Below are 26,977 nucleotides of genomic sequence, written 5' to 3' on the forward strand. Positions count from 1 at the left end.
GTACTAACACTGACACGGAAGACAATCACCCACAAAATCCCAACACAAAACAAGCCTCCTATATATGATTCTCAATCAGGGACAACGATAGACAGCTGCCTCTGATTGAGAACCATATTAGGCTGAACATAGAAACAGACAAACTAGACACACAACATAGAATTCCCACCCAGCTCACGTCCTGACCAACACTAAACAAGTAAAACACATAAGAACTCTGGTCAGGACGTGACAGTGGCCCCTGGCTGGTGTTTCTGAGGCATTTTGTTGGAAACCATTCTGGTGTTTCAAACTATTTTAACCACATTCTTTTTTAACTGAAACCTCAGGTATAAGTAGTCATGGAAATGAACCCTTTGATGTCTGTCCAATAAGACTAATTAGGGAATGAAACAGTACAATAGGTCTAGAGACACAATATGAGTTCAGGACCTGTTTAACTATAACAATGGTTCTACGTTAAAACTCTTTGTGGAAAACTGCTGTGTGCAGTAGGAAGGAAGCTCAGCAAGATCACGCATTGCTGAATAGCTCAACGAGTCTCACGCATACCACTCGACTTCTCAACCAATTGTTGACGAAGGTGTTCGACATAACACGATCAAGAAAATCGGGTCATCAAATCCACATTAACCAGCAGCATTTGCATTAGCTACGCGCTCTACTGCTAGATCCATATGGACTGGTTCGAGTTGCGTTCGGGTACCCAATAGCACCCAGTCAACACAGCGGCTTCATCCTGTTTCAGGCAGCATCTGTATGTCATAAGGCTGTCTGTCCCATTAGCTTGTCTTTTTATCTCTTGTATGCTTCCGTCTCCGGCGGGATCAGCTCCAATCCTCTCACGGTAAAAATAACAGACCTTCTGTGGCGGCTTCAAGTGCTTCTCTGCGAGCGGAAATATACTTTGGATGCTCCGAGACGTTATGTTGACCATTGCATGTGGTTTGTGTTTGTTTCTGTTGAATTTCGACCATTCCCCATCCATATAGAATGTGGCTGGCTTTCATGTCCAGACCAAAAAAAACAATGTTTGGAGAAAAACAGGTTTTGGGCAACAGGATCATTCTTCGACCAGTTTTTTTTTAGGATTAGGCCTCCAGCTGACAGGATCAGGTGCTGGAGGTTGTAGTAGACTTGTACAGTGAGATGGAGGCAGAGATTGAGATGGACGAATAACTAGTCACACAGCTGAGTTTAGAGAGCCCTGGGAAAACTTGTCACTCCTGTAATGAACACGATGGGAGACAGAGAGCTGGTTTCAAGCGCAGAGCGCAGCAGGTGTTTATTTGTAAAGGACCACAGGAGGCGGCAAGTAGCTGGGTCCAGGGGCAGGCAGAAGGTCATACACAGGGGGTCCAAACAGGCGACAGTACAGGCAGGGAAAAGGATAGTAACGTCGTCCAGGAGATCAGGCAATTGGTTGATAACAGGAAATCCGATAGGCTAAAGTACAGGCAGGGAATAGGCAAAAGGCAAAGTGGGCTGGAAAGGGAGCTGCGTTCAAGGGATCTACGTGTTTGAGAGTGTGAGTTGAAAGCAGACCTTACAACTCCAGCCTAAACTCTCCTGAAATGAACAACTTGAACAGGTTAGATGCCCAACCCCATATCACTGGGATAATCCAAAATGCACCTAAACAGGTATTTCATCAATCAACATTAAAATAACCAGTCCACAAAGCATTCCGCGGTGGTGTAGCCTACACGTCGGTGATACAATGTACCTTTAAACTCGAATAAACGTTGTTAAACGTTAAAGCTAGGCTGCTTGTGTTTAATCTTCTGTATAACAGTATGAGAGCTGTCTAAAAGTAGGAATCTGATTGAAATCGCAAGCAACATGAATAAACATAAGCAAACATTAGCAATCCGTGTTTGTCGCCAAAATTTAGGGAAAGGAACCACTGGGCAAAAGTTGGTTGAATCAAAGTTGTTTCCACATCATTTCAACAATAAAATTCAATGTGATGACGTTGAATTAACATGGAAAACTGATTGGATTTGCAAAAACGTCATCAACGTGAGGGAATTGCATTTTTTACACCCAACTTTTAACCTAAATTCAATGACATGGTGACATTTTTTGTCGATTTCACGTTGAATTCACGCTAGTTGACACCTCAACCAAATTTAAATCAAAACTAGACGTTGAACTAACGCCTGCGCCGAGTGGGAGAGGAATGTCCTGACTTTGTTCAACAGTCATTGTCTCGCCATGAGATACTGTATGTAGAGAAAAAATATGAAGCGCACTAAATTTTTACCAATTCTTTGTTTTTCTCATTTCACAGACAAAGTTGGCTGATGAGGGGGTAAGTCCTAGTTATCTAGGCCTACTTATCTTGATATACTGCAGCCTTTTCACACATTAGTCAATGAACTCCCCTCTTTAGGAGTCTGAACTCCTGTCTGACCCCCTATGTTGTGTCCCTGTGGTTTAAGTGTCCTCCGGTCCCGATGTGTGCATGTGACAAGGGAGAGAGGGGACCCATTGGCCTCCAGGTAAGTTTCTGAACATGACCAACATCACCCTCAAGCTCCCCTCGACATCAATACATTGAGATCACAGCCCCCTTTCGAACTGAACATCCTGTAGTAGACGATTACTTTAAAACTGAAGGACAGTACAGTACCAACACACAAAGCCTGCCTTGATGCTTACACGTGAGATAATTGAGGGGCTTTGGTAGGCTTTAGTGATTTGTGTGGTTAGAGGCGATTCATATCTGCTTCCCTGAAGCAGTGATAGTGTGGCAAATGCTTAACATTCCTGCTTCACTTTATGATTAGCAAGCTGGGACAGATATCGGCTTGGGAAAATCTGCAGAATTCTGCTGTTATAGGTTACATAAATAAGTATGTTTCCGGTTGATCTAATAAGGATGCATTTGTTTTTTTGGAGTCAAAGGCAGTCACGATATCCACATAAGTAAATACAGTTGAAGTCGGAAGTTTACATACACCTTAGCCAAATACATTTAAACTAATTTTTCCTGATATTTAATCAGAGTAAAAATTCCCTGTTTTAGGTAAGTTAGGATCACCACTTTATTTTAAGAATGTGAAATGTCAGAATAATAGTAGAGTGAATTATTTATTTCAGCTTTTATTTCTTTCATCACATTCCCAGTGGGTCAGAAGTTTACATACACTCAATTAGTATTTGGTAGCATTGCCTTTAAATTGTTTAACTTGGGACAAACTTTTTGGGTAGCCTTCCACAAGCTTCCCACAATAAGTTGGGTGAATTTTGGCCCATTTCTCCTGACAGAGCTGGTGTAACTGAGTCAGGTTGGTAGGCCTCCTTGCTCGCACACGCTTTTTCAGTTCTGCCCACAAATTTTCTATAGGATTGAGGTCAGGGCTTTGTGATTTCCACTCCTATACCTTGACTTTGTTGTCCTTAAGCCATTTTGCCACAACTTTGGAAGTATGCTTGCGGTCATTGTCCATTTGGAAGACCCATTTGCGACCAAGCTTTAACTTCCTGACTGATGTCTTGAGATGTTGCTTCAATATATCCACATAATTTTCCTCCCTCATGATGCGATCTATTTTGTGATGTGCACCAGTCCCTCCTGCAACAAAGCACCCCCACAACATGATGCTGCCACCCCCGTGCTTCACGGTTGGGATGGTGTTCTTCGGCTTGCAAGCATCCCCTTTTTTCCTCTAAACATTACAATGGTCATTATGGCCCAACAGTTCTATTTTTGTTTCATCAGACCAGAGGACATTACTCAGAAAAGTACGATCTTTGTCCCCATGTGCAGTTGCAAACCGTAGTCTGGCTTTCTATTGGCGGTTTTGGAGCAGTGGCTTCTTCCTTGCTGAGCGGCCTTTCAGGTTATGTCGATATAGGACTCGTTTTACTGTGGATATAGATACTTTTGTACCTGTTTCCTCCAGCATCTTCACAAGGTCCTTTGCTGTTGTTCTGGGATTGATTTGCACTTTTCGCACCAAAGTCCGTTCATCTCTAGGAGACAGAACGCGTCTCCTTCCTGAGCGGTATGATGGCTGTGTGGTCCCATGGTGTTTATACTTGCGTACTATTGTTTGTACAGATGGACTTGGTACCGTCAGGCATTTGGAAATTGCTCTCAAAGATGAACCAGACTTGTGGAGGTATACATTTTTTTTCTGAGGTCTTGGCTGATGTCTTTTGATTTCCCCATGATGCCAAGCAAAGAGGCACTGAGTTTGAAGGTAGGCCTTGAAATACATCCACAGTTACACCTCCAATTTACTCAAATTATGTCAAATAACCTATCAGAAGCTTCTAAAGCCATGACATCATTTTCTGGAATTTTCAAAGCTGTTTAAAGGCACAGTCAACTTGGTGTATGTAAACTTCTGACCCACTGGAATTGTGATACAGTGAATTATAAGTGAAATAATCTGTCTGTAATCAATTGTTGGGAAAATGAATTGTGTCATGCACAAAGTAGATGTCCTAACTGACTTGCCAAAACTATATTTTGTTAACAGGAAATGTGTGGAGTGGTTGAAAAACTAGTTTTAATGACTCCAACTTAAGTGTACGTAAACTTCTGACTTCAACTGTAGGTCATTGTAGTCTTTCACCTAACTGACAATTTCTACTGTAGACTGTTCCCTTGGTGGCCAGACATTGTAGAATATTATAGTCTAGAGGGTCAAAACCAGGAATCCTCACTGGATGTACATTTATGTACTTTAATATTAGGGCCTGTGCACAGTAATCACTGCCATTATCCTATAACAGACCAAAAAAGCAGTTTGTCAAACCAGAAGCAGCTGCCACACACTGATCAGATGCTGTTGAGGAGTACACCACAAATTATATTTTTCTCTCCATACCATGCTGATGTGATTTCCCTTCCCTCCACAGGGCAAGAAGGGGAATTCTGGAGATGATGGGAACCCAGGTGTTAAAGGATCGAAGGTATTGGTGATTTGCTGTGCCTGTGTGTGTCTTCCTCCAGTTAGTCTGTCATTCTGTTTTCAAAACCTTAATTCTCTCTTTCTTACAGGGTGAGAGCGGGCTCAGTGGACTTCCTGGTCGAGATGGGGAGGAGGTCAGTACAGAGGGCATACCCTAAACACCTGCTGTTATATTATTAGATATATGTACACAGCTATTGGCACAGACTTCAACAACTCAGTATTGCTATCTATAAAGACAAGGATTCTGTTTTGTGGTCTGTGACAATGTTTTGATCACTGTCTCCTTGCTAATCAAGATTGTGTTGTTTCTACTCAGGGCAAGCCGGGCTACAAAGGAGAGCAGGTAGAGTATGAATCTCCAGATTAATATCCCTCTGGGTTTCCAAGTATTTAGTAAATATGACACAATGTACCTACCTCGTTTTTCTTGTAGGGGGAGAGAGGAGAATGTGGCACACCTGGAATCAAAGGAGACAGGGTACAGTGTACTTTTCTTTTGTTTTGTCATCAAATGTTTTTTTAATCCCACCCTTACCAAGGACCTAAGGCAGGGGTGTAAAACATATGGCACGCGGGCTGGATCCGGCCCACGAGGGGGGCCAATCCCGACCTTGGGTGGTTTGCGTAATTTAAAAAAATAAAAACAAAATTAACTAAATGAGTTTGACACCCCTGACCTAAGGGACCATTGGGTCAAAGTGTCTTCTTTAGCTCCATAAATGCGAGCAACAGTGTATTTTTGTTTAATGGTATTTTATGTGTTTAGCTTTAGTGTCACTACATACCACTCTGTTTATACTTTAGTCAACCTTTAGTGTTGCTGGCTAGTTTTTGTTTGTCTGGGCTATGATGTTGCACTGATGAATGCAGACAGTGTGAAACCCATACTACTATGTGTCGACTGTGCCTCCTATGTTTGTTTGTCATGTTTTGACATGAACTGATTGACCCCCTCCTTCTCCAGGGGCCTGAGGGGCCAGTTGGCATCAGGGGAAACAGAGGGCTACAGGTAAGCCTCTGTTCTAGAATCCTTTGTGTCGGCCATCTTTGTTAAGACTGTCACAAGCTAGGTAGTTTCACTGGTTAGTCACTGACAGACCCAAGTAAAAAATGTCCTTCAAGCTGTCCTCTAAGTTTCAAATTCAATTGTGTTTGTATACCTGTCCAATTGTAGACTACTTTATTCTGTCTTCTCACAGGGGTTACCTGGTCCAAATGGCGATGCCGGGCCTGAGGGTCTCATAGGGAAAAAAGTGAGTTTTATTTCATAAAACCCAATACCTTTTCCTTAACAGAGTGTCATTCACAGAAAGCCATTAGTTAGAGGAACCACATCTGCCCTTAGGATGGAAGAGAAAGCAACTACTGTGTGACTGACTGACTGACTGATCTGTCTTACGTGTCTATTCTCTAAGTCAGTGCCAGAATTTCCCCCACTCCTTAGTTTCAACCCATTGATCAAAGGTAACCTTCTATCTCAAATCCATACAGATAACTAGATTATAGTTTATTGGCTGGACTACATCAATTATGTCTGGGTGTATGGAATCTGGTTTGGATCAGGTCTTTGGTTTCTTGGGTTCATGGTTGAAGAAAATTGGCAGTACGACACCAAGTCCAGACCGTAACCAGAAAAAGTCCCATTCAAGGCCATGATAGTCATTTTGTCAAATCACCACCATAATAAGAGTATTTCTGTGTTCATATTTCAGAACAACATATGGATTCTTTAGACAAACAGAATAGTGAAAAAATGCATGCTGAGAGAAAATAGAGCCACTCTACAACTTATTACAGCGGGGAAAAATGGGACTTCTATGACTTCAAAGAAGGGCTAAGGATTTATAAAATAATTATTATAATAATTATAATTATATTCTGCTTTTCAATGATGTTCTGATTTAATCTCTCCAGTTTTTGTTGGAAAGGAAAGGGTTAACACTGAAGTGAAAAAAAGATCCAATCAGGATTTTTCTTTTGCTGGTCTCTGGTGGGGGATCAATCTAGCTAGCTAAGTCAGCCATTGGCTAGGCCATCAGAAGCAAGATAGAAGGCTTTTACCATTCAACTGTATTAGGGCAACATTTTGGAATGACAGTGGAATCAACCAATCGCATTTTGACTTAATGGGTGGGACCGTTTTTACAAAAGCCTATGGAAACTTCTCGAAGGCTAACAGTTCACTATGCAATAGCGAGCTGTAGTTTTTCCATGGTCTAGTTAGCTTTTGTTGTAGGCTAGTTTGCAGCAGCAGCAGCAGCAGGAGCAGGAGCAGGAGTTGTTGTTGAAGAGGATGTTGTTGCTAATTTGTTAGCTTCCCCCTTTTCAAGAATAACTTCAACAATAAGTTAAGTGAGTGAGTGGAATTGTGAGTGGGTGGAATTGTGTTTTTTTTATTGCAGCGCGCTTGCTGTTGTTAGCCATCTATTTGATAACAACTTATGTGTATGAAACTTTGTTGCATTTTAACTTTAGGTGACCAGTTACTTTGTGTGCTAAACTTGAATTATTTTTTTCAATGGGAAGTAATACATGTACATTTCGATTGGGAAATGCTTAATGGTTGTGTTTTTGTATTCTTATGATTGGGACCTACTGGCTTATTATGACAGAGTGAATGGACTGCTTATCCTTAACATCATGCTGTGTGTGACTGTTGTCTTTCCATCGGCCCTATACGGTGGTGTAGCGGTGCCTGGAGAAGCGGGTATACTCTAATTTTGCCAAAAAGTTCATAAACAGTATGAAGGAAAGGCACCCGGTGTGAAACATTTAAAAATGTTATCCTATGTTTTTAATGAGTTTTCCTATAGATTTTTCAGCTTTTCACTCTCAAAATCACACTTAACATTTTTGTATTTTTCCTATACCAAAACAATATGTTCAAGTCCACAATAATGCTTAAACTAGATCAATCTGATTGGGTGGACCTGGCCAGTAGCGGTGCGTGGGCAAAATCACTGAGGAAGCCAAGCCAGTAAAAAAGCCAAATTACAACCTATGTTTTGATAATTGCGTTGTTTGCTCCCTAACCCATTCATTCATACGCCACGAGATATATAATAAGGCCGTGACAACAAAAAGACAAGTCACACAGTGGCGGCATAAATTCAACTACACATAGGCTTGTTCCATCACAAAACCGGAGAACAACATCTGTCTGGTGAAGTCCAGAAAGCTATTATTGCATATCAACAGTTACAGTTGAAGTCGGAAGTTTACGTACACTTAGGTTGGAGTCATTAAAACTTGTTCTTCAACCACTCCACAAATTTCTTGTTTATTAACAAACTATAGTTTTGGCAAGTCAGTTAGGACATCTACTTCGTGCATGACACAAATCATTTTTCCAAAAATTGTTTACAGACAGATTATTTCACTTATAATTCACTGTATCACAATTCTAGTGGGTCAGAAGTTAATAGGGAAAAACTCCCTAGAAAGGCCAAAACCTAGGAAGAAACCTAGAGAGGAACCAGGCTATGAGGGGTGGCCAGTCCTCTTCTGGCTGTGCCGGGTGGAGATTATAACAGAACATGGCCAAGATGTTCAAAATGTTCATAAGTGACAAGCATGGTCTAATAATAATCAGGAATAAATGTCAGTTGGCTTTTCATAGCCGATCATTAAGAGTTGAAAACAGCAGGTCTGGGACAGGTAGGGGTTCCATAACCGCAAGCAGAACAGTTGAAACTGGAATAGCAGCAAGGCCAGGTGGACTGGGGACAGCAAGGAGTCATCATGCCCGGTAGTCCTGACGTATGGTCCTAGGGCTCAGGTCCTCCGAGAGAGAGAAAGAAAGAGAGAAGGAGAGAATTAGAGAGAGCATACTTAAATTCACACAGGACACTGGATAAGACAGGAGAAGTACTCCAGATATAACCAACTGACCCTAGCCCCCCGACACATAAACTACTGCAGCATAAATACTGGAGGCTGAGACAGGAGGGGTCAGGAGACACTGTGGTATGAGGTATGAAATTGATTCATTGATCCAGTCTAGGTAGACCTGTACTTTAGTATAGACGCCAGGCCTCCGCGCTCTACCACAGCCCACTCCCCAGCTGACCACTCCAGCCAACTCATACCTCATATCCGATGATACCCCCGGACAGGGCCAAACAGGAAGGATATAACCCCACCCACTTTGCCAAAGCACAGCCCCCGCACCTCTAGAGGGATATCTTCAACCACCAACTTACAATCCTGAGACAAGGCCGAGTATAGCCCACAAAGATCTCCACCACAGCACAAACCAAGGGGGGGCGCCAACCCAGACAGGAAGATCACGTCAGTAACTCAACCCACTCAAGTGACGCACCCCTCCTAGGGACGGCATGAAAGAGCACCAGTAAGCCAGTGACTCAGCCCCTGTAATAGGGTTAGAGGCAGAGAATCCCAGTGAAGAGAGGCATACACCAAGTTGACTGTGCCTTTAAACAGATTTGAAAATTCCAGAAAATGATGTCATGGCTTTAGAAGCTTCTGATAGGCTAATTGACATCATTTGAGTAAATTGGAGGTGTACCTGTGGATGTATTTCAAGGCCAACCTTCAAACTCAGTGCCTCTTTGCTTGACATCATAGGAAAATCAAAAAGAAATCAGCCAAGACCTCAGAAAAAAATTGTAGACCTCCACAAGTCTGGTTAATCTTTGGGAGCAATTTCCAAATACCTGAAGGTACCACGTTCATCTGTACAAACAATAGTACGCAAGTATAAACACCATGGGACCACGCAGCCGTCATACCGCTCAGGAAGGAGAAGCGTTCTGTCTCCTAGAGATGAACGTACTTTGGTGCGAAAAGTGCAAATCAATCCCAGAACAACAGCAAAGGACCTTGTGAAGATGCTGAAGGAAACAGGTAGAAAAGTAATATATATTACCACAGTAAAACGAGTCCTATATCGACATAACCTGAAAGGCCGCTCAGGAGGAAGAAGCCACTGCTCCAAAACCGCCATAAAAATGCTAGACTACGGTTTGCAACTGCACATGGGGACAAAGATCGTACTTTTCTGAGAAATGTCCTCTGGTCTGATGAAACAAAAATAGAACTGTTTGGCCATAATGACCATTGTAATGTTTGGAGGAAAAAGGGGGATGCTTGCAAGCCAAAGAACACCATCCCAACCGTGAAGCATGGGGGTGGCAGCATCATGTTGTGGGGGTGCTTTGCTGCAGGAGGAACTGGTGCACTTCACAAAATAGATGGCATCATGAGGGAGGAAAATTATGTGGATATATTGATCCTTTGCTGTTGTTCTGGGATTAATTTGCACTTTTCGCACCAAAGTACGTTCAGTCAGGAAGTTAAAGCTTGGTCGCAAATGGGTCTTCCAAATGGACAATGACCCCAAGCATACTTCCAAAGTTGTGGCAAAATGGCTTAAGGACAACAAAGTCAAAGTATTGGAGTGGCCATCACAAAGCCCTGACCTCAATCCCATAGAAAATGAGTGGGCAGAACTGAAAAATCGTGTGCGAGCAAGGAGGCCTACCAACCAGACTCTGTTACACCAGCTCTGTCAGGAGGAGTGGGCCAAAATTCACCCAATTTATTGCTGGAAGCTTGTGGAAGGCTACCTGAAACGTTTGACCCAAGTTAAACAATTTAAAGTCAATGCTACCAAATACTAATTGAGTATATGGTAACTTCTGACCCACTGGGAATGTGATGAAAGAAATAAAAGCTGAAATAAATAATTCACTCTACTATTATTCTAACATTTCACATTCTTAAGATAAAGTGGCGATCCTAACTGACCTAAGACAGGGAATTTTTACAAGGATTAAATGTCAGGAATTGTGAAACTGAGTTTAAATGTATTTGGCTAAGGTGTATGCAAACTTCCGACTTCAACTGTATAATCACCTGCAGCATGGTCAAGCAAGTTAATGTTTTCGTGCAGTTTACTAAACAGCTACTGATTTAGAACCATGGAGTTATAGCAAGTCAGCACAAAGACTACAGCAGCACTGCCTCCGCTATTCCAGCACCATTTCAACTTAAACATTTAAACATTATCAAATCAACAAGGCTATATATGCTTAGTTTAATATACTGAAAACATACGTAAAAATACCAAAAACAATTTAGTCCAATCAATGTTGCTAAATATCATGTGGCTGTCCCTGGTTCTGATTTCTGTGTGCGAGCGTGCGCAATTAACCTTTTTCGTTGTTGTTGCATTCACACTAGTTGAATGCCAATGTCTTCCTCCTCTCTTTCATGTTGGCAAAACGGTCAATGGCGCTGTCATACAGTACACTTTTAGCTTTTGTTGTCATATGCTACCTAGCTAAAATGCTTAATAGCCTGACCTCTTTGCATGGGCAACAATGAACCAGCTAAGTTATCTAGCTAGCTAGTTAACATGAGCCTACTAGGCTACATCTAGTCTACATATTGAACTTTCATCATCTCAGGCCAGTGGCACAACATATTCATTTATGGTTAGATCAGAATCACCGTCATAATCATTGGCCTGTACAGACAATTAATTCAATACCACAAGTCCAAATCCCCATCTCCATCCATGGTTTGCCAAAGGGCCGATTTAGCAATCTAGCTACTGCAGGACATCAACACAAGCAGACCAGAAACAGACATGTTTTTCTGAAAATGGCGATTGCAAATGAAGTGATTTGATTGGTCTGAAGCTAAATCCAAACTGGCCTCTTTAGGGAGGCATTTTGCTGCACCGGGACAACCCACAGTTGAGCTCAGCTCAGCGCTTGTTGGATAATTATTATTATTTTTTTTTTATCAAGGGAGTCCAAACGCTTGCTGGCATCAATCCAATGGTACGGCGGCAACATGTTATACTCTTTTGGTCTTGACAGAATCATATACATGGGCTACACATACTGAGATGGAGAGGTGCTGTTTCCCTCACTCGGACGATTTCTCTGGTGAGATTCAGCCACTTGTGAATTGATGTAAAATTATGAAAACACAGAGAGAGACGAAAGATACATGATTTTATAATTTAAGTGTTTTTATTGGTCAAATATTTGGGGAAGCCTGGCTTCCCTTGGCATACATGATTAAACACCACTGGGCCTGGCAGGTCCTGGCTCCCCAGCAGGTGGGACTGTGTCCACCCATGCCTACGCCCCTGATGCTAACAGCACATGATGACAATTGCGCATCACAAATAGCCTACTAACCAACACTTCGGACCAAACGTTTTCAATGCCTGGTTTGCATACCCAACGTTGCCTTAGTTAGCATTTACTGGTAGATATCATAAGTTGAAATGTCTTTCCTACCCTACCGGCTACCGATGTCATTCTTCTGTGAGCTGTTCCATGTGACAACTAGTTAAGAGCTGCTTGCTCTTGCTGCCTGCAGATGATATTCCGCTGAAACAATGCTGTGTGCGGCGCGCATGTGCATATATCTCACGTGCTTTGCGATTGTCTAGACTACTTTGTGTATGATTTCTCTATTGTACAACATAATAGAAAAGTCGTATACCTCTACTACACTACTTTGGTACGCATCAGTGGGGATTAAGAAGTGCGTATACGCAATGCCCACCGGAAAAAAAAGTGGCTTGTACGGCTTATACAGTACCTGCGTATACCCTCCACTACACCACTGGCCCTTCGTGTTTTACAAAAAGTGCACTCTCCTACATGAGTGCGCTGGTATTATGGTTGCTGTACATTCAGAATCACGAACCTGTCACACACTGGCCTGGGTCCAATAGGTTTGCGACTGCACAAAAATGTCTATAATAGATATAAAGACTATTTAGGATATGAATGATTCAAGAAAGGACTGTATATATTTGGCCCGTTGAAGTCGTTTTATGGCTGACTGAATGGAAGATGATAATTCTGAGTCAAGACCGAGTACACATGTGTCCAACACCGAGACAAGACCGAGATACTCAATATGTGGTCTTACAACACTGGTATTGGTCCCATTGAGTAGACTGACTAGCTCTGGTCCAGGGTGTTCCATGCGGTTTGCTGATGCTGAGCCAATCAGCAAGCCGCATGTCACGCCCTGGACCAGAGCTACTGACAGACAGATTCAAGTGGGGCCCAAAAGCAGACGGCAGACGATTGACCAAGTATGTGTACATTCATGTTTTGAATGGATACATTACTTGCTAAGTATCATCAGTCATTGCATGAACGCCACAGACGTGTTGAGGGATTATAATCATGCTATTATCTTGTCAGTTTGTTTTTCAAACTTCTCTCAGCAACACTACTGCCAAGTCTGACATATGCCCACACTCCCAGTCAAGCATTCAGAGGCTTAATTCAGAGGCTTAATGTTTTGGGGGAAAAAATCATGTTGCTTGTTTGACTGTCATCCAAGATCAAATGAATGGCAGACTAATGTCTGACATTTAGCTTCGGACCACATGTTGGAAAGAGAACAGTATGTAGACTAGCCTACGCACTGAGATATCTCTGCTGTCTTCTCACACTGTTCTCTTTATTGTAGAACAGCATGGTGATTTACTTCTATTATAATGCCATACGTCATTATTGGAACAGTGAAGCATGTTTTCTTCTTTTGGCTCTATACTCCAAAAGTTTGGATTTGAAATCAAACAATGACTACGGGGTTAGAGTGCAGACTGTCAGCTTTACATTTAGGGTATCTTCACCCATATCGGGTGAACCGTTTAGAAATTACAGCACTTTTTGTACATAGTCCCCCAATTTTAGAGGAGCAAAAGTATTGGGACAATTTCACTTATGTGTATTAAAGTAGTAAAATGTTAAGTATTTGGTCCCATATTCATAGCATACAATGACTACATCAAGCTTGTGACTCTACAAACTTCTTGGATGCATTTGCTGTTTGTTTTGGTTGTGTTTCAGATTATTTTGTGCCCAATAGAAATGAATGATAAATGTATTGTCATATTGGAGTCACTTTTATTGTAATTTAAGAATAGAATATGTTTCTAAACACTCCTACATTAATGTGGATGCTACCATGATTACGGATCATCCTGAGTGAATCATCAATAATGATGAGTGAGAAAGACGCACAAATATCATACCCCCAAGACATGCTAACCTCTCACCATAACAATAACAGGGAAGGTTAGCATTTTTTGGGGGGTATGATATTTGTGTGTCTAACTTTCTCATGGGGGGAGAGACTATATACAAAAAGTGCTGTAAATTCTAAACAGTTCACCCGATATGGATCAAAATACCTTCAAATTAAAGCTGACAATGCACTTTTACCTTATAGTCATTGTTTCATTTAAAATCCAAACTTTTGGAGCATAGCGACATAAGAGGAAAACATGATTCACTCTCCCAATAATTACAGAGGGCACTGTGTTTGAATAATGGCTTTTACCAATAGTGATTTGAATTCTCGAGGAGTTTCAGAACACCTAGTGCTAGCCTGAACCCCTGGTAGAATTTGATTGATGGAAGATGTGTGAGGGGAAAAAAGTTAAGGTTTGAGGTCTGTGTGTGTGTGGTGCTGTGTGTGTGTATTGGTTTATGTGGTGAGGTAATGGTTGGGTTAGTGATGGTGGTGTGAGGTTAAAGACAAGAGGAATTCAATGGAAATGATGTCACCTCGTTCAAAGAGTTCTGCTCTTGTTGGCCTATAGTGGAGGAGAAGGAGGGAGAGAGACAGATTTATGAATTGTTGTTGTGCCAAACACATTTCAATATGAATTTCCTGTATACTGAATTGTGTGTGTGTCTGTTCCTGCATGGTTACGTGTGTGTTTTGTAGGGTGAGCGGGGACTTTCTGGGCCACCTGGAATCCAAGGAGAAACTGGGATTGGACTTCCTGGACACAAGGTATCACTCCATCACCCCATTGTTTTGAAAAATGAGGTAATTACATTTTCCCCCAACCACCTGTTGTATCTCACTTCGCGGGTGTTCAACTCTCTCTGCAGGGTGATGTGGGGTTCCAGGGTCGACTGGGACCTCCTGGACCACCTGGCTTAGGGGAACCTGGACTACCGGTGAGTTAGCGCGACCACAATGTACGCATGCATTTATGAATACTCATAAATGACTCAGTGAAATGGGTGTTCGTGTAGCTGTGTATGGAGTCTATGGTTATTCAAGTCTGTTCACCATTGGTTGATTTGTTTGTTTGTGTTTCACAGGGGCCTCAAGGGCCACAGGGCGTCCAAGGAGAGAAGGGTCCTATAGGAGAAGGCTTTGCCGGGCCAAAGGTATGACTGAGCTTCTGCAGAGATGTGTCCCGGTCTGGGCTCCAGATCTGTCGCTGTAAAACCAGGAACATCACACGGATGATGGTTATAGGAGAAGAAACAGCGCCATAAACGTCCATCTGAATTACACCTGTATTTGGTATCACAGTGTCACATGCAATGGATCTATCGATCAGTGATTTCTTGTTCTACTAAGGAGCAACTTCCAGCCTGCAGGTAGGCGAAGTTCAGAGTTCAAAAAGACGTCAGGTGAACCCATACAGGCCCTGGGCTGGGAAACCCCCAGAAGCTATCCAGAACCCCTGTAGAACATGAAAGGAGTGAGTCACTCAAACGATACCAGAAGGAAGGAATGAGTCCATCTGCTTTTCACTGGGTTGCTCAGGCACACATGGGCTCCATCTGCCCAAACCAGACCTCTCTCTTTCTCCCTGCTCTAACATATCCTCTGAACTCAAGTGTTACCAGGATACGGCTATGCTATTTCCATTGCAGTGCGTGTCTTGCCTTCATAAAGATATTATGTTATACTGTAGCCTACGCCCTTGTTGCGACTTGTAAGAGAATGGTCGTAAAAGCATCAATGCAAACATGCCATTCCTTTAGAAAGAGATCTGTGTTACGGTATTGACAGTATTATATAGATTTATATTGCCTACTTAGCGACAAGGATAACGTTACGCTTCCAGTGGCAGGTGAGGTAACACAGATCAACAATTGTTTTGATCATTCCTGAACGGTCTGGGTAAACAACGCTTGATTACGTTTTGGGAACGCACTTAAGTAACATCATGCCAAATGTAATCTCTGTTTGGCGAAGTCGCAACTTCGGCTCATAACAGTCCAGTCAACTGACTGAAGAGACACATCCTTTATTGCATTATTCCATTGAAACCTCAGTCCACTCAAAGATCCTATCATTAGAGATATTTTTCTGGCAGTTTACCTTGGAGAGAGTGACGGTGTGAGTTTCCACCAGTCATCTAGAAGCTTCTACTATTAGAGATGGCCTCAAGGCTTTTACTCCTGCATTGAGACTGACCCCAGACACACAGCTCTGGTTATGAGCAGCAGTGCTCTGTTGCTAGTCACAAGTTCTGACAAGTTCCAGATTCACGAGAACTGAAGAGTTTTTTTTTTACTGCTACCCTTGTCATCAGCACCTGCTGGGGTGAAGAAATGGAAGATTATGGGGGATTAATGTGTACATTTTATCTAAGCTCCGTTGCAGGTATGTTCTGTTTCTGGTTTGTCCTCAGGTATTGCTAATGCTAATGATGTAGCTGCAGAGTGTATTCTCCCTAGACCTGAGGTAACCTCTGAGGAATGGATATGTTTTGCACACATACACAGCTCTCACTCTCTCTCTCTCTCGGCTTCAACTTTGATTATTGTGTAATTTACTTCAGTTTTTTTTCTTTTTGTCGGAGCGTGACTCTTGCAGTAAGAACCTTCAACGACATTCAGCTGGTCGCTGTGGTTTCCATCTCCACCAGTGCTGATCAACTCTCGCTCGGTGCCAAACCCCTTTGCTGAAAAAATGAGAGTAACACTAAACATGTCCTCCGGCATCTCAACAACCCGCCTCGACCGTGTGGTCTCCCTGGAACGTTCCTTGGAGGTCCAGAGTGGATGCATGCGAGGCTGGGAAGCTGTTTGAAGAAGTTTCCAGCACCCCTATCACGTTCCTGTTTAGCCTTCCTGTCTCTCATGCAGGAACAGACATAGTAAACGGACGTCCGTTGTCACCTTGCGAACCAGCCTCGGCGTGGCACATAGATAGACGTTAACACAAATGACAACGGAACGCTTGAACCTTTTGCCAAGGCGGAAGGAAAAACTCAGGAACAATGGAACATTATGAAAACGTTAAACTATCAGCCTTGTGGTTTTTCGTTAGCGGGATCATGATTGTTTTCCCATCAGTTAATAACTATCTGTGTTGCGGTTAGCTTTCTTAGGGCAGAATCCTAATTTGAAATCTAAATCTCTCATTGACATCAGTAGATGAAATTCTGAGTTATGGGCACAGATCTCAAATTGGGATTCTGCCTTCACTGTATGGCTGGTGTGAGTTTCTCTCTCTGGTAAGAGAGAGAGTGAGTGAGAGAGACGGAAGAGTTGACGAGAATTGTAAAGAGCTGTGTTTGTCTCCGCAGGGGGACCGGGGCCTGGAGGGGCCGAGGGGACCCAGAGGACAGCCCGGCACTGGACTGAAAGGAGACAAGGTACAGTATAGACTGTAAATAAACTAAATCTGGGTGAATGGTCTTCACACAAACACGCAGTGTTCCCCAGGAACACATAAAGAGCCTTGGGTAGGGAGTAACCAGAAGCACTGGCATCTTGGTCTCATTCAGACTGAGGTTATATATGAGGCCTCTATTGAATCTGTGTGGTGATTAATCACACAGGGGTCAAGGCCTGGACGCTGTGCTGAAAGAAAGTTCATGGGTGAAGTAAAGGCTGATGTAAAGGGTGAATCTCAATTGTCTAAAGTGGCCTCCTCTCCTTGTCTCTTTGCCTTCATTGAAACTGGTGTTAAAGATCTGGACAGGTGGACAGAAAGTCCTGGTTCAGAAGGATTCTTGTCTTTTGCTTTCACCTAGTCTGTGTTTTCAGATAAAGGGGAGGAGACAAGGAGAGATCTACTTAACGCTATTGAGATGCAGCCTCATTCTACCTGAATAACGTGTGTACTGTCAGAAATAGAATCACGGTCCCACACTGATTATGGGATATGAATTGATGACATTTATAAACTGGGTGGTTCGAGCCCGGAATGCTGATTGGCTGACAGCCGTGGTATGTCAGACCCTATACCACGGGTATGACAAAACAGTTATTTTTACTGGTCTAATTACGTTGGTAAACAGTTTATAATAGCAATAAGGCACCTCGGGGGTTTGTGGTATATGGCCAATATGCGACGGCTAAGGGCAGTGTCCAGGCACTCTGCGTTGCGTTGTGCGTAAGAACAGCCCTTAGCCGTGGTATATTGGCCATATACCACACCCCCTCGGCCCTTATTGCTTAAATATACCATTATGAATGAAGCAAACACTTATAGAATTCCGGTAGCTGATGATAATTTTCAGAGATTTAAACGTTAATTGACCTTAAAATGGTGTTTGTTCTTGGCCCGATTAGTCTTGGCAAGGTTAGCCTTGTGGTGAAATTTATTCTTGGGATATTGGCAGTGCTTTCATCATATTTTCATCACATCCAGACGAGCTTCAATGCCATACAACTCTCCTTCCGTGGCCTCCAACTGCTCTTAAATACAAGTAAAACTAAATGCATGCTCTTCAACCGATCGCTGCCTGCACATGCCCGTTCTGACTTAGAATATGTGGACAACTACAAATACCTAGGTATCTGGTTAGACTGTAAACTCTCCTTCCAGACTCACATCAAACATCTCCAATCCAAAGTTAAATCTAGAATTGGCTTCCTATTTCGCAACAAAGCATCCTTCACTCATGCTGCCAAACATACCCTCGTAAAACTGACCATCCTACCGATCCTCGACTTCGGTGATGTCATCTATAAAATAGCCTCCAACACTCTACTCAACAAACTGGATGCAGTCTATCACAGTGCCATCTGTTTTGTCACCAAAGCCCCATATACTACCCACCACTGCGACCTGTACGCTCTCATTGGCTGGCCCTTGCTTCATACTAGTCGCCAAACCCACTGGCTCCAGGTCATCTACAAGACCCTGCTAGGTAAAGTCCCCACTTACCTCAGCTCGCTGGTCACCATAGCAGCATCCACCTGTAGCACGCGCTCCAGCAGGTATATCGCTCTGGTCACCCCCAAAACTAATTCCTCCTTTGGCCGCCTCTCCTTCCAGTTCTCTGCTGCCAATGACTGGAATGAACTACAAAAATCTCTGAAACTGGAAACACTTATCTCCCTCACTAGCTTTAAGCACCAGCTGTCAGAGCAGCTAACAGATTACTGCACCTGTATATAGCCCATCTATAACTTAGCCCAAACAACTACCTCTTCCCCTACTGTATTTATTTATTTTGCACCTTTGCACCCCATTATTTCTATCTCTACTTTGCACATTCTTCCACTGCAAATCTACCATTCCAGTGTTTTACTTGCTATATTGTATTTACTTCGCCACCATGGCATTGTTTTGCCTTTACCTCCCTTATCTCACCTCATTTGCTCACATTGTATATAGACTTATTTTTCTACTGTATTATTGACTATGTTTGTTTTACTCCATGTGTAACTCTGTGTTGTTGTATGTGTCGAACTGCTTTGCTTTATCTTGGCCAGGTCGCAATTGTAAATGAGAACTTGTTCTCAACTTGCCTACCTGGTTGAAATAAAGGTGAAATAAAAAAATAAATATGAGGCCAATCCTTCAGCAAGAATGCTGCTAACGGTTTGGGTGAATGTTGCAGTTAGCTAACATTCTGTGTTTACGCAATGTAACTTTATAACAGCTCTGTTGACACTATAAAGTGAATCATGCTGGCATTTTATAGATGAGGCATGCATGTATTACTGGGTCGTTGGATCTGGAGTTTGTTTACTTTATTGCCTATCAAAATAGTCAATTGTGTGAACATTCTCAATATTTAATAGCAAGGGGACTAGCAGGAGGATTTTTAACACAGTAATTGTGTTATGTTGACTACTTTCCCTTCATTTAATAACAGCTAATGAAAGGGAGATTATCCAAACCAATGTATATAAATGTATATGTACTTTTTGTATATTTATTTCATTCACTTTTCCTGTAACACATCCTCGAGCTGGTGTTGGTGTAATTATAGCTATGATGCCAACAACGACTCTCTTTGTGACCCTCAGGGTGGCTATGGCCCTCCAGGTTTTCCAGGGCCTGTCGGCCTGCCAGGCCTGGGCATTCAGGGGGAGAAGGTACGTAGGCCCACCTATTCATTATTACAGGTTTCACCAAGTATCACTCATACATCAATCACCGTATTCTTATCGGCAGACTCAACAGCCTTGGTTTCTCAAATGACCGCCTCGCCTGGTTCACCAACTACTTCTCAGAGTTCAGTGTGTCAAATCGGAGGGCCTGTAGTCCGGACCTCTGGCAGTCTCTATGGGGGTACCACAGGGTTCAATTCTCGGGCCGACTCTTTTCTCTGTATATATCAACGATGTCGCTCTTTCTGCGGGTGATTCCCTGATCCACCTCTACGCAGACGACACCATTCTGTATACACCTGGCCCTTCTTTGGACACTGTGTTAACAAACCTCCAAACGAGCATCAATGCCATACAACACTCCTTCCGTGGCCTCCAACTGCTCTTAAACGCTAGTAAAACAAAATGCATGCTTTTCAACCGATCACTGCCCGCACCCGCCCGCCCGACTAGCATCACTTCTCTGGACGGTTCTGACATAGAATATGTGGACAAATACAAATACCTAGGTGTCTGGCTAGACTGTAAACTCTCCTTCCAAACTCATATTAAACATCTACAATCCAAAATGAAATCTAAAATCGGTTTCCTATTTCACAACAAAGCCTCCTTCACTCACACCGCCAAACATACCCTCATAAAACTGACTATCTTACCGATCCTCGACTTCGGCGATATCATTTACAAAATTGCCTCCAACACTCTACTCAGCAAACTGGATGCAGTATATCACAGTGCCGTCCGTTTTGTCACCAAAGCCCCATATACCACCCATCACTGCGACCTGTATGCTCTCGTCGGCTGGCCATTGCTACATATTTGTCGCCAGACCCACTGGCTCCAGGTCATCTATAAATCTTTGCTAGGTAAAGCTCCGCCTTATCTCAGCTCACTGGTCACGATAACAACACCCACCCATAGCATGCGCTCCAGCAGGTATATCTCACTGGTCATCCCCAAAGCCAACGCCTCCTTTGGCCGCCTTTCCTTCCAGTTCTCTGCTGCCAATGACTGGAACGAATTGCAAAAATCGCTGAAGTTGGAGACTTATATCTCCCTCACTAACTTTAAACATCAGCTATCTGAGCAGCTAACCGATCTCTTCAGCTGTACATAGCCCATCTGTAAATAGCCCATCCAATCTACCTACCTCATCCCCATATTGTTTTTATATACTTTTTTGCTCTTTTGCACACCAGTATTTCTACTTGCACATCATCATCTGCACATCTATCACTCCAATGTTAATTTGCTAAATTGTAATTACTTTGCTACTATGGCCTATTTATTGCCTTAACACCTCACGCCATTTGCACACACTGTATATAGACTTTTTTTCCATTGTGTTATTGACTGTACGTTTGTTTATTCCATGTGTAACTCTGTGTTGTTGTTTGTGTCACACTGCTTTGCTTTATCTTGGCCAGGTCGCAGTTGTAAATGAGAACTTGTTCTCAACTGGCCTACCTGGTTAAATAAAGGTGAAATAAAAATAAAACAGTTTATGGATTACTGTCCTAATGTGACTGCCCTGCGCTTCCTGTCCTACCAGGGTATAGAGGGGCCTCGGGGGCCACCAGGGGGCAGGGGCCCACAAGGAGATGGCTATCCAGGGCCCAAGGTCTGTGTTTGAATGCTTCTTCCTTGACTTTACATTTGGATCAATTGTGGTTATGGCATGTTTAGGCTATCGCTAATGCTAATGACTGTGTATGGGTGCTCCTCTCATCCACAGGGTGACCAGGGCTTACCAGGGGAGCTTGGTTCAACAGGAGAGAGAGGGGCTGGCGAACCTGGGGCTAAGGTGAGTCCTCTAATGGAAATGCAATGTGTAGTTTGTCCTCTGTGTGGTGTCACATTTGGATATGTAGTCGATGCGATGTGAGACAGACAACCAACGATCTCTCTTCAGGGTGAGCCAGGAGCGTCAGGATTGGCTGGTTTTCCTGGCCTCCCAGGAGAGGATGGGGCCCCGGGACAGAAGGTATTTCACCTTCTGCCATCTCTCCGGCACCATAGGTTGATACTGTACCTCTTTGAATGTGACCATTGGATTCATATGCTTTGCTTGTGTGTCTGTTTGTGTTTGTCTATATAGGGTGAACCAGGTTTTGGTGGTCTGAGGGGGCCAGAGGGAGCTGCGGGGATTGGCACCCAGGGTGAGAAGGTAAGAAGATTCCCAGGTTTTTCTCCTCACATCGCTGCTTTAAGATTTTCATCTTCATTAATCTGGACAGCTGTGGTATTCTGAGGTTGCTTTTCTGTGCTGTTTTTTTGACGAATGATGTCTCTCGCCATAGGGAGACCAGGGCCAGAGGGGCATTCGGGGCTTGGGTGGGCCTCCTGGAATCGCTGGGCCCTCTGGCGCAAAGGTGAGGACATTGTCCTCAATTATCATCAGTCAACACTCTGTACTGTAGTGTAATGTGATCACACTGCGATCTTTGACTTCTAACCTCTGACCTCTTCTAGGGGGAGCCTGGGACACCAGGTCGACTGGGTATGCCAGGACTTCCAGGGCGGGGAATCATAGGACCTAAGGTAACAGCCCTCTGTCCCAAAATGTCTACAATTCACCATGTAGATGAAGTTTATGCCATATCATAACCATATTGTAACTATGTCTGTCTCAGGGCGATCTTGGCCCACCTGGTCCATCTGGGCCATTAGGAGAGACGGGCTACGGGCTGCCTGGTCCTAAGGTGAGACACACTATGCCACACTACTAGAATAATAGGGAATAATTCATAGGATTTACTTTTTTAATCGGAATAATCAGCATAATTCATTGATTTACTGATATTTCTTTACTTGAATCTTGATGTACTTTTATTTAATCATAATAAACTTTTAGGGTGATCGTGGAGGTCCTGGTCCGTCTGGTCCATTTGGGCCCAAAGGCGATGGTTATCCTGGCCCTACGGTGAGCAACACTGCTGATTATTCATGTGTTGCTATTGCATGAGTTGTACCTGTGTTGACTCTAGTGTTTACCTGTGGTTTGTAGGGAACTCCTGGTCTACCGGGGCTTCCTGGTGAACCAGGCCTGGAGGGGCTGGGCATCCCTGGACCAAAGGTAAAGATATGGTTCTGTGTGAGTGTCGGATCTGGGTTATTTTGGATTGTGACAACAGCCCTGGGTGAACCGAAGACCTCAATTAGCAGAGGACATCATGATAGCTGTGTGTTTTCTCCCATTTAGGGCGATATTGGCTTCAGGGGCTTGCCAGGTTTAGCAGGCCCCCCAGGCGAGGGGCTACAAGGTCTACCGGTATGTATTGTAGTCTGACATGAAGAAGCTAACCTGCTAAACAGTTGGCAAATAATCAATCCCAGCTCTGATGCGAAACCCATTTAGCCTTGTTCAGCGCCATCATAAACCCACTGACTCATGGTGATTGATACTAGTATTACCTCATGCTGGCAGACTCCACATTTCAGATCCATCTTGTACATGTGAACACCTCTCCCCAGGGACCTTGTATTCAAAGGCTGTGATAATCAGCGTTTCATTCTCACAGGACATATATCATTTTCACACACTTCCAAGAACGTGTGAATATATCCCAACATAAGGGTCTAATGAGAACCATTGGGGCCAGGGTGCCTATAACCAACACAATACCCAGAGCCTGCAGTCTAGCTTATAATATTACATCCAGGTTTCTCTTCAGGCTTTAAATCTCCTATAGTCCCAGAAGCCCTAGGGAGCGGGCAGACCTGGGGGTTGAGGTAGCCCTGTCCGTCACATCAGTAGGTCTGGTCTCATACACTAAGCTTGCTTATATGTGTCAGACTATGAACAGTAAAGCCAGAGACACTCAAGCTGTGAAGTTACCTGCTCGTGAAACTGCTGCCCTGTGAAATCAGGTCACTTTTTAAGTCTAGGTTTGTTAAGTAAAAAGTGAACGGTTAGTCCCTTAGCTTAGCTTATTTTGCATGGCTAGCTAGGTTTGACACAGGTAGTGCAGTGTGGTTGGGCTGTGTTGTGCTGACACTTTTTAATTGCTGTTGTACATATAGTTATAACTTCTGCTCATTTCTAGGGTGGCATTGGACGACTGGGCCCCCCAGGGCCAACGGGGCCCCCTGGGCAGGGTATTCAGGGGCCAAAGGTAGGTCTCACTCTTGTTTTCAAGTGGTACTTCTATAGTAATTTGAACTAAGCAAGCAAACAAAAATGTTCTTGTTTCTTTAAAATGTTGAGTTGAGGGGCCTCCCGGTGGCGCAGTGGTCTAGGGCACTGCATCGCAGTGCTAGCTGCGCCACCAGAGTCTCTGTCGCAGCCGGCCGCGACCGGGGGGTCCGTGGGGTGACGCACAATTGGCCTAGCGTCGTCCGTGTTAGGGAGGGTTTGGCCGGTAGGTATATCCTTGTCTCATCGCGCTCCAGCGACTCCTGTGGCGGGCCGGGCGCAGTGCGCGCTAACCAAGGGGGCCAGGTGCACGGTGTTTCCCCCGACACATTGGTGCGGCTGGCTTCCGGCTTGGAGGCACGCTGTGTTAAGAAGCAGTGCGGCTTGGTTGGGTTGTGCTTCGGAGGACGCAAGGCTTTCGACCTTCGTCTCTCCCGAGCCCGTACGGGAGTTGTAGCGATGAGACAAGATAGTAATTACTAGCGATTGGATACCACGAAAATTGGGGAGAAAAGGGGATAAAATTAAAAAAAAAATAATAATAATAATAATAATGTTGAGTTTAGCATGACAAATCTCTCTATTTTGTGGACCCTTTCAGGGCGAGGCAGGGTCTCGGGGCATGACGGGCCCTCGGGGGCCACCAGGGGAAGGATTCCCAGGGGCCAAGGTGACGACAGACAGTGATTTGAAGCATACGGCAGTGTATTTGAACTTTTGTGACCTCTGACCTTGTGTTATCTGGCTCTATGACAGGGTGACCGCGGCTCTGGAGGGGAGAGGGGCCTGAAGGGGGTCAAAGGTGATTTGGGTGACCCTGGAGTTCCTGGCCAATCAGTGAGTCGTGTCATGGGTCGCTTTTATAATCAGGGCGATTCGTTTGATAACATGGATACATGCTGTAATAAACAATTAACTGCAATCAGAGTAGAAACTGATCAGACCAATGTTTTACTGCTTTCTTTTAGGGCACACCAGGATTCAAAGGCGACATGGGCCTCACAGTAAGTTCAATCTTTAGCTGTCTTTTGATTTCACATAGTCTTTTTTTATTCCATTTAGTCACTATGTCAATCCGGATTTTGACCCACAGAGAGAAGACATCATTAAAATGATCAAGGAGATTTGTGGTAAATAAAACATTATTTGTTATGCTTGTGTAGTATCATTTAACATCGATTGAAACATACAGCAGGCCTTGTCGAGAGTGCACTGGAAAACATCCTTTTCTACGTCAAAATCGTATACCTCTGCGTTGTTTCCAGGTTGCGGAATCAAATGCAAGGAGCGGCCCATGGAGCTGGTGTTCGTCATTGACAGCTCGGAGAGCGTGGGGCCGGAGAACTTTGAGATCATCAAGGACTTTGTGGCGGCTCTGGTGGACCGCGTGACGGTGGGCCGCAATGCCACCCGCATCGGCCTGGTCCTCTACAGCCTGGAGGCCAAGCTAGAGTTCAACCTGGCGCTCCACAGGACCAAGCAGGACGTCAAACAGGCCATACGAAAAATCCTTTATATAGGTGAGGGCACCCACACGGGCACCGCCATCCGCAAAGCCACCCAGGAGGCCTTCTACAGCTCACGCAAGGGGGTCAGTAAAGTGGCTATAGTTATTACGGACGGACAGACGGATAAGCGGGAGTCGGTGAAGCTGGATATTGCGGTTCGGGAGGCACATGCAGCCAACATCGAGATGTACGCATTGGGGATCGTGAATAGGTCGGACCCCACGCGGGACGAGTTCCTGAGGGAGCTCAACCTGATTGCGTCGGACCCTGATATTGAACACATGTACCTCATTGATGACTTTAACACGCTGCCAGGTAAGGCAAAACGCCAAGTTGGTGTTACATTCAGTTGGTTGGTTTATCGTGTTGGTGTAGTCATGTCAGAGTGATTCCTCACAAAACCCAAACAAAAAAGACTTTTGGGATTATCACTCAATGTAATCCATAGAATAGTCCTTTGCAGGAAGGATTGTTGACAAATATTTGACATTTCTATCTAAAAACATAAATGCATTAATATGTATGACATTTTGGTCCTACCCAGGCCTCCTTTAAGACACCATAGTGTTTCATCTGTAGGTGGTGTCATATGAAGCTTTAGGCCGTTACAATGTTAGCTGAATGTTGAATGGCCCTGGTCAGCTGACATAGTGAAGAAAAACTCCTGCCCCTACGTTAGCAATAGGTCTACTGTTATTATACGGTGTAGTCTGTAAATTTACCTAATGTACCAAGTTAACTGCATCAAGTTGCCACGAAGTCTCCAAGGCTAATACCAGTACAATGTGATTCATCACCTGTTCCAAGTCATCACAACTCCTGTGGTTCTCTCTCTCAGCTCTGGAGTCCAAGCTCGTCAGCAAGTTCTGTGAAGACGAGAACAGTGATCTGATATACAACCGTGTCACCAACGGCTACGGCAACAATGGATACAGGAACGGTAACAATGGGAACTATGGCAACGGGAACTATGGCAATGGCTATGGGACCACCAACCAGGAGGACTTCAACAACAGGAGGCGAACAGTCACCACTACCGGCACTCAAAGTCAGGGTGGCAGGGTAGACCTAACCCAGCCTATCAACCCTGGCACTGCCACAGTACAGGTCTTTACAGCACATTAACAGACATTTAGCAGAAGCACTGGCCAGAAAACAACCTACTGTCAATGTATAGTTGACATGACTTGCATGCTCCATTGAACTAATGAAAACACTGTCTCTTCTTAGTCAACTGTACATTATCTCACTATAGTAACACTGCCTCCTCTTAGCCTACTGTACATT

At 43.9% G+C, this 26,977-nt stretch overlaps 1 protein-coding gene across 2 annotated transcripts in view; it reads left to right on the top strand.

Moving 5' to 3' along the window:
• Window positions 1-26,977, top strand: part of LOC139532324 (collagen alpha-1(XXVIII) chain-like) — a 38,255-nt gene that overhangs the window by 3,078 nt on the left and 8,200 nt on the right. For both annotated transcript variants that reach the window (XM_071329786.1, XM_071329785.1), the window contains exons 4-33: window positions 2,294-2,314; window positions 2,445-2,504; window positions 4,876-4,929; window positions 5,018-5,062; window positions 5,248-5,274; window positions 5,365-5,409; window positions 5,896-5,940; window positions 6,131-6,184; window positions 14,670-14,738; window positions 14,840-14,908; window positions 15,056-15,124; window positions 17,284-17,352; window positions 19,964-20,032; window positions 21,600-21,668; window positions 21,783-21,851; window positions 21,960-22,031; window positions 22,146-22,214; window positions 22,348-22,419; window positions 22,520-22,588; window positions 22,681-22,749; window positions 22,902-22,970; window positions 23,055-23,123; window positions 23,250-23,318; window positions 24,094-24,162; window positions 24,784-24,852; window positions 24,939-25,019; window positions 25,151-25,186; window positions 25,276-25,312; window positions 25,448-26,005; window positions 26,529-26,797. In XM_071329786.1, the coding sequence (XP_071185887.1) occupies window positions 2,294-2,314; window positions 2,445-2,504; window positions 4,876-4,929; window positions 5,018-5,062; window positions 5,248-5,274; window positions 5,365-5,409; window positions 5,896-5,940; window positions 6,131-6,184; window positions 14,670-14,738; window positions 14,840-14,908; window positions 15,056-15,124; window positions 17,284-17,352; window positions 19,964-20,032; window positions 21,600-21,668; window positions 21,783-21,851; window positions 21,960-22,031; window positions 22,146-22,214; window positions 22,348-22,419; window positions 22,520-22,588; window positions 22,681-22,749; window positions 22,902-22,970; window positions 23,055-23,123; window positions 23,250-23,318; window positions 24,094-24,162; window positions 24,784-24,852; window positions 24,939-25,019; window positions 25,151-25,186; window positions 25,276-25,312; window positions 25,448-26,005; window positions 26,529-26,797 (2,511 nt within the window). The remainder of the gene's footprint in view (window positions 1-2,293; window positions 2,315-2,444; window positions 2,505-4,875; window positions 4,930-5,017; window positions 5,063-5,247; window positions 5,275-5,364; window positions 5,410-5,895; window positions 5,941-6,130; window positions 6,185-14,669; window positions 14,739-14,839; window positions 14,909-15,055; window positions 15,125-17,283; window positions 17,353-19,963; window positions 20,033-21,599; window positions 21,669-21,782; window positions 21,852-21,959; window positions 22,032-22,145; window positions 22,215-22,347; window positions 22,420-22,519; window positions 22,589-22,680; window positions 22,750-22,901; window positions 22,971-23,054; window positions 23,124-23,249; window positions 23,319-24,093; window positions 24,163-24,783; window positions 24,853-24,938; window positions 25,020-25,150; window positions 25,187-25,275; window positions 25,313-25,447; window positions 26,006-26,528; window positions 26,798-26,977) is intronic.

Source organism: Salvelinus alpinus, chromosome 10 (genome assembly GCF_045679555.1).
Source record: "Salvelinus alpinus chromosome 10, SLU_Salpinus.1, whole genome shotgun sequence".
Classification (NCBI taxonomy): domain Eukaryota; kingdom Metazoa; phylum Chordata; class Actinopteri; order Salmoniformes; family Salmonidae; genus Salvelinus; species Salvelinus alpinus.